The 13,690-nt window shown below is 51.8% G+C and overlaps 1 protein-coding gene across 1 annotated transcript in view; it reads left to right on the forward strand.

Moving 5' to 3' along the window:
- The window catches only part of MEGF11 (multiple EGF like domains 11), a 230,476-nt gene that overhangs the window by 196,218 nt on the left and 20,568 nt on the right, over positions 1–13,690 (forward strand). Inside the window, exons 10-14 of the mRNA XM_042941666.1 lie at positions 767–887; positions 1,861–2,024; positions 3,090–3,192; positions 8,363–8,509; positions 8,858–8,992. Coding sequence (XP_042797600.1) covers positions 767–887; positions 1,861–2,024; positions 3,090–3,192; positions 8,363–8,509; positions 8,858–8,992 — 670 coding nt within the window. The remainder of the gene's footprint in view (positions 1–766; positions 888–1,860; positions 2,025–3,089; positions 3,193–8,362; positions 8,510–8,857; positions 8,993–13,690) is intronic.

The following is a 13,690-nucleotide window of genomic DNA, read 5'->3' on the forward strand; positions in this document are numbered from 1 at the left end:
TCTTGGCGAGAATCAAATAATATTGAAAGGCAAAGGGTTACATTCTGTCCTGCTGTGACCTAATACAGACTCAGGGGTCAAGTTCCATGGGGGCTTTCCCCATCTGGAGCTGTAGTCTGGAAGCCTGACCCCTCCCCCAATCAGTGACAATCACTGTTACCTATCACTGCTGTAACAAATTACCACACATTTAGTGGCTTAAGACAACACAGATTTATTATCTTACAGTCCTGTAGGTCAGGTGTGGGTCTCATTGGATTAAAGTCAAGGTCTGCAGGCTGTGTTCCTTTTTGGAGGTTCTAGGGGAGAATCTGATTCCTGCTCATTCAGGGAAGTTGGTAGAATTCAGTTCCTAGGGTTGTAGGACTCAGGTCCCCATTTTCTTGCTGGCTCTAAAATGAGGGTTGATCCTGTCTTCCGGAGGCCAGTGCATTCCTTGGCTGTGTTGCCTTTCTTCCAACCAGGTGACAGGCAGGTGGGGGAGTTCTTATGGCATAGCTCTCTGATCTTCTTTAGTCATCTTCCACTTTTAAGGACTCATGTGATTAGTTGGGTCCACCTGCATAATCTAGAATATTCTCCTTACCTCAAGGTCCTTAATCACATCTGCAAAGTCCCTTTTACCAGGTAAAGTAACATTCACAGATTCCAGGGATTAGAACATGAACATCTTTTATGGGGGCAAGAGGGGAGGGCATTATTCTCCCTACCACAGCCAACCAGCACAGGACAACTCTGATCCAGAATTCACCTCCTCTTCTTCCAGGGAGAGGTCTGTGCAGTTCCATGTGCCACGGGGACCTACGGCCCCAACTGCTCGTCCGTCTGTACCTGTAACAACGGTGGTACCTGCTCCCCCGTGGATGGCTCCTGCACCTGCAAGGAAGGTGATGTGCCGTCTTTTCCAGTCCCACCCTCCTCAGATGTGCACACTGCCCGAGTGGGCTGCCGAGCTGAGGAGTCTGGGCTGTTCCTGCCCCATCCACCCACATGCAGAGTCAGGGAGTTTATTTGTCAGGTTCCAGCCAAGGAAACCCATGCCAGGGACTTCAATAGCAGGAATGTAATAGAGGGGATTAGTTACAGTGGTGTTACAATCGCTGGGGTGGCATACAAAGGAAGGCAGGCTGACCAGAGATTAGAAGCTGAGAGAGGAGTTTCCACCACTCCTGGAGGGGAAGGACAGATGGAGGAAGTGGAATTCTAGAGCCTGGGAGTGAGGGCCACTGGGTGGGAGCTGGCACATGGATAGAGGGGTTGCGTGACAGTGCTGGAGCACGGTGGAGGCCCAGCCATCATCAGAGGCCCTGCCTGCAGCAGAGAAAGGGGACAAGGTACGTGACGTCTCTCCTGCTCCCCCACTGCGGTCTGTGGGCCAGGTCACCCACTGTGAAGCCCATCTGGGAGCCAGCCGAGGGAGAACCTGGGGTATGTGGCAGCAGGGATCAGCCCCCTGTGACACAGATCAGAGCAGGGAGGAGGAGAAATGGATCTGAGAGCCAGCAGACCAGTGACCAGCCTCAGAATGGGAAACCAGCTTGTTCTGGAAAAAAAGGGCCCTAAAATAAGCTGCCGGATTCCACCCTGGGCAGAAATAGCCCTCCGCATCTCAGCCGGTTCCTTGTCCCAGGGGGGATCAAGCACTTACAGCATGGGCAGTGAGAACTGGGAGGCGGGAGACCTGGGTTCTCGCCCCAGCTCTCCTAATAGCCGTGCTGTGTTTCTGAGCAGACTCCAGGTGGAATGTGTCTTCTAATGCAGCAATCAGAGAAACAAAGGTTTAGGGCCCGGCTGGGAGAGGGGGCAGAAGGCCGTGCTGGGCCCAGATGGAGCGGTGACAGCCCCCGTCCCTCCCCGCAGGGTGGCAAGGCCTGGACTGCACCCTGCCGTGTCCCAGCGGGACGTGGGGCCTGGACTGCAATGAGAGCTGCTCGTGTGCCAACGGGGCAGCCTGCAGCCCCGCCGATGGCTCCTGCTCCTGTGCCCCCGGCTGGCTCGGAGACACCTGCGAACTGCCCTGCCCGGTGAGCGCCCGGGGCAGGGAAGGACCGGGTGTGCCCAGCAGCCCCTCTCACCCTTTCCCTGCGGTCGTTCTGTCCACGGAGGTGTGCAGACAAGAGCCCTGGACTAGGTGGTGGGACACGTGGGTTCAGGGCTCAGCCCTAGTTCTAACCTCTGTGGCCACTTTCCTGCTTTGGGACCTCAGCCCTTTCCTCTAGAAAATGGCAGATCTTTGGCAGATGGAGTGCCGTGGCATCACTTCCCCCTTGCTGTGCTTGGTTAACATTATTAATTGTCTCTGGCACATTTCCCTGAGCCCATGCGCAGCCTCAGAATCCTTCACCCCACTGCTACAGGACAGCCATTACTAACCCCTCGGGGTTGCTGTTCCTCAATAATTTTATGATCAGGGTATGGGAGGACAAAACCAAACACTCTTCAGCAATAACCACCCAGACTTAATCACTGGATCTTAGTCTAAGATCCGAATAAGTTAAACCAACCACTATGTGATATTGTTGAATGAGGCCTACAGTCCTGGGTTCAAATGCTGACTTCGCCACATCCTAACTATGTGACCTCGAACGCGTTACTTCGCCTTTCTGACCCTATTTCTCGTCTTTAACTTGTGAATATAATGGAACCATCCCAAAGGTATGCTGTGAGGATTAAGAGAAATGAGTGATAGAAGGCTCTTGACACCTAATGAACATGCAACAAAAGTCGGTTGGTACCTTCTTGCCTAGGAATAAATAATAGATCAGTCATTCTTCACATGGGATCGATGCACTGTGATTTGCAAAGCGCATTCTCATTTACAAATTTGTGTTAATGATCATTAACTACATCCTTTTGAGCTTGACCATCGAGAACCCCCCATTTCTATGAATGCAGCCAAAGAATGATTTGGAGTGACCTCGTGGCCATGTCGATCACCAGTTATGAAAAGTGCTCCCACTGCGCCCCGGCCACAGTCTCTTTGCATCCCCATGGGGCAGTGGCTCAGTTTTGTCATCAAAATCCAACAGAAGTGTACGAACCTCTGGGAGTCTAGGTCTGGTCATTTCTCCCTCCCCTTCTCTCCACAGGATGGCACATTTGGGCTAAACTGCAGTGAGCATTGTGACTGCAGCCATGCGGACGGCTGCGATCCTGTCACAGGCCACTGCTGCTGCCTGGCCGGATGGACAGGTAACTGCCCCCTGCCTCGCCACCACCCAAGGCCTGTGAAACTAGGTCTTTGGGGTTGCACTTCTCTTGACGGTTCTTTTTCACTTCTTCTTGCTCCTTACATATGCACCTTTTCCTTATCTCCTCTGGGCCCCACTTCTCCATTCCATACAATTCAAGCAGACAAATTATTGAACATCTATTACGTGCAGGCTTCGTTCTGAAGGTCAGGAACCTACCAGTAAGAAATCAGACAAAGGTTGAACACTTGGTGGGTGTAGGTGCTGAATCTGTATTCACAGAGGATATGGTAGGGAGGGGGACGGGGACCTTCCGCTTAGCTCCGGCTCGTATTCCTGGTCCAAAATGTATCCTTCAGTCTGCTCCCCAGACATAGAGCAAATCCATCCCATTGCCGTGATCCTGGTCCTCCAGGCACCATCTCCCAGCTGGCCCTGCCTTGACCTTCTACTTGCTCTCTCTGGGCCACCCCTTTTGCCCAGCTGCACCCGTTATGCATATGGTGGCCCAAGTGAACTTCTTAAAACACAGCTGCATTCATACTAGCCCCTGCTCAAGAGTCCTCAGTGGCTTCTCCTGGCGCTTACATAAAATCCAAATTCCTTACAGTGGCCCAGGGTCCATAGGATCTGGCCCCCGCCCACATCCGCCACCTCCCTTTTGCCTCCCCCCCCCCCCCCCCCCCCCCCCCCGCCGTCCCGTCTACTACCCTGGAGCATTTGGGCCGACCACTCTCCTGACTCCAGGCCTTTGTACGTGCCTTCTTTCTGCCTGGGTCACTCTTTCCTTTTCTCTTCACCTGATAACGGCCTTCCCCTTACAACAGGCCAAGACTGCATCAGAGCCCCTTTTATTAATTCTCATAATATCCTACACTCTTCTTTTTGCCATACTTGGCTCACTCGACACTGAACCTGTATCGGAGTATTTATTATTCGGCTCCCCAGCTAGACCATCAGCTCCCTGGAGGCAGGGCCTTGCTCATCACTGTATCCACCGCTTGCCTCCCACTGAGAGACAGAGGCCACGGTGGTCAGGAACACAGACCTGGAGCCAGACCGCCTGGGTTTGTGACCTTGGGCAAGTCCTTTAACCTCTCGGGGTCCTGAATTCTCCATGAAATGCAGATAATTCTAACCCTCCCAGTTGCAGGGTCATTTTGAAGTTGAAATGAGTGAATACTTGGGAGATGCTAAATGTGCATGGCACTGTGCTCAATAAACGTAACGCATGAATACGGGAAGTGCTTAATCATGCTGTGCTGCGGGAATGAAGTCGGTCCCAAGGTGGTGGACAGAGGAAGAAAGGCAGGCGTTGCTGGCAGTGTAGGCCTGCAGATAATAATTCATACCAGGTTGCTGACCAGCAGAAAGCCAAGGACGTCGCTGCCTCTGCAGCATCTCTGACCTGGCTCCTCTGCCCTGCCCCTTGGTACGGAGTGAGACTCCACCCTAGTTACTGGCACCCCAGATGCCTAGCTGGAGCCAAGTGGAAATCCACTTTAATTTTTCATTGCCTTGATTTCAAGCGAGCTGGTAAGATTTTAATGATATCTAGTGCTTAAAAATTCTGTCTTTGATGGACAACTTTTCAGCAAGGCCTCTGCTGTTCTAAAGCTCATTTCTCCAAATGCGGCCCTGAAGTCATTTCAAAGGAGTGACTGATGTCCTGAGGTTTGTCATGGAAAAGGGGACCGAGGAAGGATAAGGAGGGGATGGGGTGTAGGTCCCGGACACGCACTCAGTGAACCCTCCCCACCCACACCTGCCCCAAGAAGTCTCTCCCTGACTTCCCAGCTCCTGGCTCATTGCTCATGCTTGGACTCAATACCGGTTTTGCTCTGCCCTAAGTATGTGCATGTCTTCCCCCTGCCTGCATAAGCCAGACTCTTTTGGCAAGTGCCATCACATCTAGTTCCCCTTGGCCTGTACCTAGTCGGTGTTCATTAAATGCTTATTGAAGTAAGTTGAAAGAAGGTGGGCTATAACCATATATAGGTTTTCCCCTTGAAGCGAAGGCGACCTTCAAGATGATCTACTGTAACCTCTCAGATTACAGATGAGGAGAGGGAGTTGTCCAAGGTCTCAGAACGTTAGTGCCAATAGGATGGGGACACAGGATTGCATTGTAAGAAGGAATCATCTATTCATTCAATTAGCATTTATTGACTCAAGCAGTCACCGTAGTCCTTACTTGGCAACGACCATGTACCCAGCACTGTGTCAGGCCTAGCAGTAAACAGCAAAATTCAATAAAGCAGTAGTTCCTGCATACCTATTATGTACCTGACACTGTGCTGGGCACGGGAGAAGCAAAGATAACCAAGATGGCGTCCTGTCCATTAGGAGCACCAAATAAGGAGGGTCAGAAGTGTCAATAAGCCATGCTCCCTTCACATTGCTGCCAGGGGAGACGAGCCTTATGTACGAAACATTCAAATAATAGGCAGGGACAAAGCTGTAGGCCACTGACTTTCAAATAGATGCTTGAATCCCTGGGTAGACATCTGGGAAGGCTTCCTGCAGAAGGACCCTAAGCAGACCTTGAAGGGTGTGGGCTGCTGAGTCGCTGCTGGCCTTGTGGCATGAATTTGAGGTCACAGTACATGAATTGTTTGCCTGGCTTTACCCATCAGTATAGATGAAGAGGGGGCTCCCGAAAAATACAGCAGGGGAGGACCTCTAAGGGGGATTGTTATCCCTATTCAACTACTGGGAACACAAGGCCTAGATAGCGTAACTGATGAAGCTGTGCATTTTCAGAAGCTATAACTGGAGACCCTCCCACCAGGCCAAGGATCTGCTCCTTTGGCCCTCCAGTAGAACTGGGACACTCCACGCAGGGGCAAACCCTGGGCCCTTCTCCCCACTCAGATCCCAGTGTCTCGAGCTCCAGAGAGTTCTTAGGACATAGAAAAACCTCCAACAGGGGCCCCACTCCCGCAGAACCAGGCCTGTACTATCAAAGTTGCCAGATCCTGAAACCCAGTGGGCCCTTGCTGACACCTGCCGTCGGCATAATCACCTTGCACTGAGAACCATCTCAGGCCCCAAGAAGGAGGACCCCTTCTTGACATGAAAACATGTTGAGGATCCCACACAGGAGAGTAGCTGTACTTTTAATATCCATTGATTGGGAGAACGCACAATAGCCACAAGCTGCCACGAATTCAAGGGTGCTTTTGTGTTTATTAATCACAGCAGTATCCGCATACGGTTTCAGGAAAGAGCAGTGTTTATGTGTGACCCGTGTGCCTTGGTCAGCCTACAAAAAGCACTTGAGGCACCGATGGGATCAGAGGTCGCCGTCAGGCAGCAGAGCTCTGCCTTAGTCCAGTGGGCCTCCCGGGAACAGCAGAGTCCCTCGGCCCACAGTCTGATCCTGGGTTTCCAACAGAAGATTCCTTGGAGCAGGTCACAGGTTTCGTGTGCCTCGAGAAGGGGAAACTTGAAGCAGTATCCAAAGCTTTGAATAGCTTCGTGGCCCTGCCGTCCCCAGACTCCCCTTCAGTCAGTCAATCTGTGGGGTTTGTCCAGGGTCAGCCTCTTGAGCCCTTGAAACCGCACCAGGAGAGGCCTCCATCAAGGGGTGGAGTGTGCTGGCCAGATTCCCCCGCGCCACGGAGAGGCCTCATTTCCAGGAGAGCAGCATCGGAAACCCTTGCCCTGCTGGCAAATTGAGATGTCACAGGGAGGGGGGCGAAGGAGGGAGTGTATGCACTGGACTAGACAGGCACCGGAGGGTGAATAAGGCCTGTCATATCCCCTCACTCTCCGCTCTCTCTGGCTGTTCAGTCCTCCCTCCCTCCCTCCCCTTCCCATGGGCACAGGGGGGCCTCTGCAATTCCAGCCTGCCTCCAAATTGGTCCCACTGCTCTCCTCGTGCTAGGGCTGGCTCTCGTCACTGGGCCTGAGAGTCTTCCTCCCTCTCTCTTTCTCTTTCTCGCAACCCCCGTCCCTAGAACAAGGCCGACATGATCTTCAAGCTAATTCTGTTCTTCTCTGAGCCTCTGATACTCACCATCCAAAGCCACGCCAGTTTCCTGGGGCCCACACCCATCTGTTCACCTAATGCATGTCAGACTGGAAGTCTTTCTGCCTGAGAGGAAACCCCACCTCTCAGCTGGGGCCTCAGGCCTTTTAAAATTCATTCTTAGCCTTTGGGCTGCCATCATCTCAGTAACATATTTGCTCTGTCTCCGCTCAAGAAGACCAGGTAGGCCTTCCTCCTCTTTCTTTTTTTTTTTTTTTTTAATTTTTTTTTAACGTTTATTTATTTTTGAGACAGAGAGAGATAGAGCATGAATGGGGGAGGGTCAGAGAGAGAGGGAGACACAGAATCTGAAACAGGCTCCAGGCTCTGAGCTGTCAACACAGAGCCCGACGCAGGGCTCGAACCCACGAACTGCGAGATCGTGACCTGAGCTGAGGTCGGACGCTTAGCCGACTGAGCTACCCAGGCGCCCCTCCTCCTCTTTCTTAATAGAATACATCATAGCGTAGAGAAAACATCGGAGTGCGTCACATACAGCAGCAGTAAAACCTCATTTTGCAAAGTGTTGGTTTCTATTACAAACATGTGTGCACATATGATATAAAATCCACTTTGCACCGAGGGCTGTGGTCAAAAGGATCTGAAAAGACCCCACCCACTGTCTGAGCCCTCGCCCTAGGGCTGGTTGTCTGGGATCCAAAGGACCAGTGGCTCCTGGGCCGACGTGGCCACTAGGCAGGGAGCTCACTCGCGGCTCGTGCAGCCCCACCCCGTAACAGCATTCACCTGCCCCAGAGTTGGTTTCTCTCAAGCCTAACCTTGGATACCAGCTAAGATGTCAAAGATGAGGGTGGTCCTTCGTGACCTGGTCCCTTCTTGGTCCCATAATCCCATCTCTTGCCATACCTCGTCTTGCACTTTATGGTTCAGCCACGTTATGCTGTGTTTTCTTTCAAGGCACGATTCTCTCTCCTGCCTCCTACGCTTTGCACAGAGGGTTTCCTCTTCCTGGAAGCCCTCCCTAGACCAGCCAAGTCTAGATAGGAGTTTTCCTCTGCACTCCCAGATACACTGTGCTCACCTCCACCCCTTTATCCTGCATGGCGCCCCTTCCCATCATCCTTCCTTCTGCCTTCACTCCTCTTACCACTGACCTGAGTCTGCCTCTGGCCCACAGGCATCCGCTGTGACAGCATGTGTCCACCTGGTCGCTGGGGCCCCAACTGCTCCGTCTCCTGCAGCTGCGAGAACGGTGGCTCCTGCTCCCCAGAGGACGGGAGCTGCGAGTGTGCCCCTGGCTTCCGAGGACCCTTGTGCCAGAGAAGTAAGATGGCTCGCCCTCTGCACCCCTTCCCTGTTGGAACTAGTCCTGGCCTGAGAGGGGCTGGGGTCTCAGAGTCAGCCCCCATCAAACCTCTCCCTCTAGTCCCCTCTCTCCCTGCATTGGCTTTTCTGTCCCTAAGTTCAGGGCCCGGCCTGGCTCCTCAGTGGAAACAGGACCAGACCACAGCTCCTCTCTGCAGAAGGGGGTGGGCCCTCTAAGGTGTGGGGTGGAGACAGCTCTCCGCATACCCCTGAAGAGCCTCTCTGCATCCCTGTGTGGAACCGGCCAGGTAGCCAAGCTGACTGGGGCCCGTGAGGCTGCTGACCATCCTCTCCCCTTCATCCCCAGTCTGCCCCCCTGGCTTCTATGGCCATGGCTGCGCCCAGCCATGTCCCCTCTGCGTGCACAGCAGTGGTCCCTGCCACCACATCAGTGGCATCTGTGAGTGCCTCCCTGGATTCTCCGGAGCCCTCTGCAACCAAGGTAGTGTCTCCAGGGGAAGGTATGGGCCAGGGAGGCGAGGCATCCTGGGAGAGAAGGGGCTGGAAGGAGGGGTTTGGGGCTTCTCATCATGCTCCGTGGAGGCAGCTCCCTGCATCTTCAGGGCGTAGGCCTACCTTTGTGAGAACTGGTCACCGCGAGGCATGAGACAAAGCCATTGCGCAGTTAAAAGGAACAGGCTCAGAGAGGTTAAATGACTACTCCATGGTCTCACCACTAGAAAGTGGCAGAGCTGAGAAACAAATTCTGACTCCAAAGCTGAGGAAAAATGAAATAAGCGTAGATGAGTTCTGCATAAGAAGCGTCCCCGAATGGCTTCTGCTGAGTGCCAAGTGTAAAGGCAGAGGATGCTGTGGGAACTCAGAGGAGACAGTTCTGGCATGGGCTGGAGATGGCAGCTTCCCAGCCCTGCTCCCCCCACACTCAGGCCAACGTCACTGATCCCTCACCGCAGTTTCCCATCTCCACAGCAACATCCTTCACAAGGCCAACTCCAGCCAGCCTCCGCCACTCAACAGGACTTGAAAAGGGAGATAATAAAGCTTATTTGCATTGGCGTGCTGCTAAACTGGCTCTCTGTGGGGGGAAAGCCTCGCTTTGTAACATTTGCAAGCAAGTTCTGTGACCTCAATGTCTCCGCCGCGGTTGATGCCACAGTCCCAGTGGCTCAACACGGTCACAAAATTCTTGAGTATTTAGCAACCAGCGCGAAAGTAGAAGGGGGCTCTGGCATACCCCGCTGCCTACTGCCGTCCCTGGCTCAGTTATTAGGCCAGTGCTCGGTGTGGATTTGGGGGACAGCAGCATGCTGTGCAGGTCTTCAGCTGGGTCTTAGCCTAAGAGGCAGAGAAGGAAGAAAGGTGTTGCGGGTAGAGCAAGCAGCTTGGGTGTGGACATGGGACTGTCTGGCATTAGGGGGTAGCTAAAGAACGTGGGGGCTGGGGACGGCCGAGGGGGGACTGGGAAGGTGTGGTCTGAGGCCTTCAGGACAGCTTTGAACACAGGGGTGCAGAATTTGTACTCTGACCTATAGAAGCAAAGAGATCTCAGACTAAGGTAAACTTAGAGCTTAAAGCAACTTCAAGGTCATCTGCTCGAGAATCTCATCTGGCCTCTGCTTAGATGCTTCCACTGAGAGCTCACTACCTCCCAGGGGAACAGATTCTTTTGATGAATAATCACCACTGAGCTGGGCTGGTTTTGTAAGGCTATGGGCTGTTAATATGTATGAGTGGAAAGTTCATTCCATGATGCTTTGAGGTCATGAGAAGTTTGGGCCCCAGGGAAGCATATGTGACAGTTTCATTTGCTTGCAGCCCTCCTAGGACAGTTTAATCATAACCCGATGCGTCGAGGTTTACTTATTAAACATCGGAGACCCAGCCGTCAATACAGATAGGCTGGGTCTAAATTAGGACCTAAACAGCCCGCGGAGTAACTCTCAGATCCTGCGATGTCTGATTTATCGCCCGCTGGCCTAATGAGTATTTTCCACATATAGATCTAATAGAGTTTGCTATTAATGGCAACTGCCCTGGTTAAGTCTCAAACCTTGTAAAAAATTGAACTGACACTTTCTAATGACCGGCTTTCCAGCGAGTTACAAATTACAGACACTGCTTATGCAGAATCATTAAACATAGATTAAATATAACCAGATGTTTTCTTTTCACCAGCCCCCTTCTCCACCGCCCCTCTTCTTGCCTCACTCTTGATTCAGCTAAGAAGTCGACCAATTAATGTATTAGACTGATCGCATTAGCGGCTCTGTGGGTGAATTTGTCAGCCTGGAGCGTGTGAGAAAGACTTCAAAGATAAGACTGTCTTGTTAGAGAAGCCCAGAGCCGGTTTGGGGGGTATGGGAGGTGGAGCAGCTCACCCCCTTCCCCATACAGGGCCAGGACTGGGGAAACGGGCTCCCCAAATCAAGCACCTCCCAGAGGCGGGGAAGAAGCAGGAACCTGAGCTGCAGGTGGCGAGGGGCAAGCCATCCGCCCTGGAAGGAGCTAAGGTTTCAGCCAGGGGAAGCGCAGGGCCCCAGATCAGCCCCATAGCTGCAAACTACGGCCTGAGCCCAGTGAACGCGGGTCACTAGCCCCATTTCTGAGATGAGGAAACAGAGACTTAGAGGGGTCACGCAGTCTGTCCAAAAGTGCTCACCGAGTAAGTGGCAGACCTTTCTAGCTGTGTGACCTTGGGCAAATTACTTGACCTCAGTCCCTCAGTTTCCTCATCTGTAGAGTTGATAATAGGGAGTAGTAATGAAAATATCTAATACTGAAAGTATTACAAGGTTGACCGAACTAGTATTTGTGAAGCACTTTGAATGGTGTCTCGTGCATATAAGTGCCTAGAACTGTTTGCTGGATACATAAATAAAATTAAGACCCAAACCCAAGGCTTTACATTGGAGACCCTGGTGCACCATGCCGCCTTCATTATTTGTCCCAACCACTGGTCATGTCCAGGAAAGGCATGAGGTGGACACAGATCCCAGGCTCCAGCTGCCCACAGTCTGGTTGGGGAAGGGCTTGAAGGTGAGGCAGTGTGGCATAAAGGAGAGGGTGCCAGCCCAAGGTTTGAGAGGCCTGGGTCCTGGGTAAGTCGCTTCTCTTTAAGAATCAACACTTTCCCATGATCCTCTGAGTGACTTAGCTGAGGGCCTCGGACATTCAAGGGATTCCTCCCCCATAACAGGAATGCACGGAAGCCTTCTTGGAGGATTGTGGGGATGGCTACAACTGGGCTCTAAGGGGAGAAGGTTGAACCTGGAAGAGCTCAAAGGGAGAAGAGTCACTGGTCCCAGCAGAACCCACTGGAAGGTCACTGCTCCTGAGGCCTATTTTGGCCATGTTAGAATATTCTCTGAGTGTTTCCTACACATCAGACACTGTGCTGAGCACTCAGACGCAATAAAGAACAGGAGAACCACATTCCCTGACCTCACAAAGCCTATAGTCTAGAGGGGGAAATTTGGAGCTCAGCCTTCCCCAGAAGAACTTGGGAGTTGAGGGGCAGCCGGTTTATTTCCACACATTCAACTACCCTGCCTGGTTTTTCCAGGTGTTGTGGAAGACCAAGACATGGGTAGAACTCAGGCCTGGCCTGAAATAGACTCACAAGTTACAGTAACAGAAGACCAGGAAGAAGAAACTAACCGAGGGTCTGGAAGTTCAAACAAGGACATAGCACCCCAAAACCAGAGAAGATGGGTGAATCGGGATTTAGTTCAGCTATAAGTGACATAAAAAGCCAAAATATCTGACTTGAAAATGACAAACATTATTTCCGGAAGAGAGAGAGAAAGGGAAAAGGAAAACGAACAAACAAGAAAGAAACTATCCAGAAGTAAACCATTGGAGAATGGTAGGGTAGCTTACAAAGATGTCAGGGACCAGTCACCTTCTGTCTTGTTGTTCAGCCATCCTCAGTACATGGCTTCCACCTCTGATGAAAGCTAGCTGCTTAAACTCAGCCACCTTATCCACAGTTCTTATCCAGAATCCACATTATCCTTCAACAAGGATGAGGAATGGGCAACTAAAGACATGCATTTCCACTTACCATTGGCCAGAATGTAGTCACATGGCCATACCCAGCGGTGCAGGAGCCTAAGAAATGAAGTCTTTGTGGCCATAAGCCCAGCTAAAACTTCAGATTCTACTTCTAAGGAAGAAGACAATGGATTGTTGAAAGATTAACAGTCTACTACAGAGAGATCATAGGGAAGGTAGCATTTAAAATGAGTCTTATAGGGGCATCTGGGTGGATCAGTCCGTTAAGCATCCTACTCTTGATACTGGCTCAGGCCATGATCTCACAATTGTGAGATTGGGATTCTCTCTCTCCCTCTCTCTCTCCCTCTCTCTCTCCCTCTTCCCTGCTTGTGCTCGCTCTTGGTCTCTCGCTCTTTCTCTCTCTCAAACAAATAAAGTTTAAGAACAAAATGAGTCTTATAGGTAGGGTAGGATTTCCACAGCTGGACATGAGGGTCAGGGAAACTCTAGAAGGGAACAGCTGGAGTGAAGGCATGCAGTGTATTTAGAAAGTGTTGTGTGGGCCAGTGGCTTATGTGTCTGGGAGAGACAGGTGGTCAAGGGTAACCCAGGTGAGGTAGCTATATTTTATTCTGGGGAAGTGGGGAGCCACTGAGGATGTCTGAGCAGGGCACAGGAGTGCCATGCAGAAGAGAGCTATGCTTTAAAGAGCTCAAGTTGTAGGAAGCAGGTGGAGAATGAACTGCAGGGGAAATGAAAGGTAGGTGCTCAATTAACACTCAGACTTAGTTCTATCAGAGCTTACAGCCTGGTTGAGGACACCAGCCCTTCCTTTAGGGACCAAGGAGTGACTCCTCCAGGAGGGGTGAGAATCACAACCCTACAAGTGACTCAAGGTGGAAATAACCACAGGAGCTCAGTGGAAGAGAGCTCCTTGTGGACTCAGGAGGGTTGTCCTGAGGCTGAGCTAAGGCTTGAGGAACAGGTGGGATTTGTAGAGACAGAGGAAACAGGTGGGCAGAGACGGTCCTCCAACAGTCTAACTGCAGACCGACCTGCCACCTGCACTCACCCCTCTGCTTCCAGCTACAAACATCGTCCACCCTCGTGGCTATGGGATAGTGATGCCAGCAAGAATGTGGTGATGGAAAGCAAAAGGCCGCGGAGCCGTGTAGACTGAGGG

This window comes from Panthera leo, chromosome B3 (genome assembly GCF_018350215.1).
Source record: "Panthera leo isolate Ple1 chromosome B3, P.leo_Ple1_pat1.1, whole genome shotgun sequence".
In the NCBI taxonomy this organism is placed as follows: Eukaryota; Metazoa; Chordata; class Mammalia; order Carnivora; family Felidae; genus Panthera; species Panthera leo.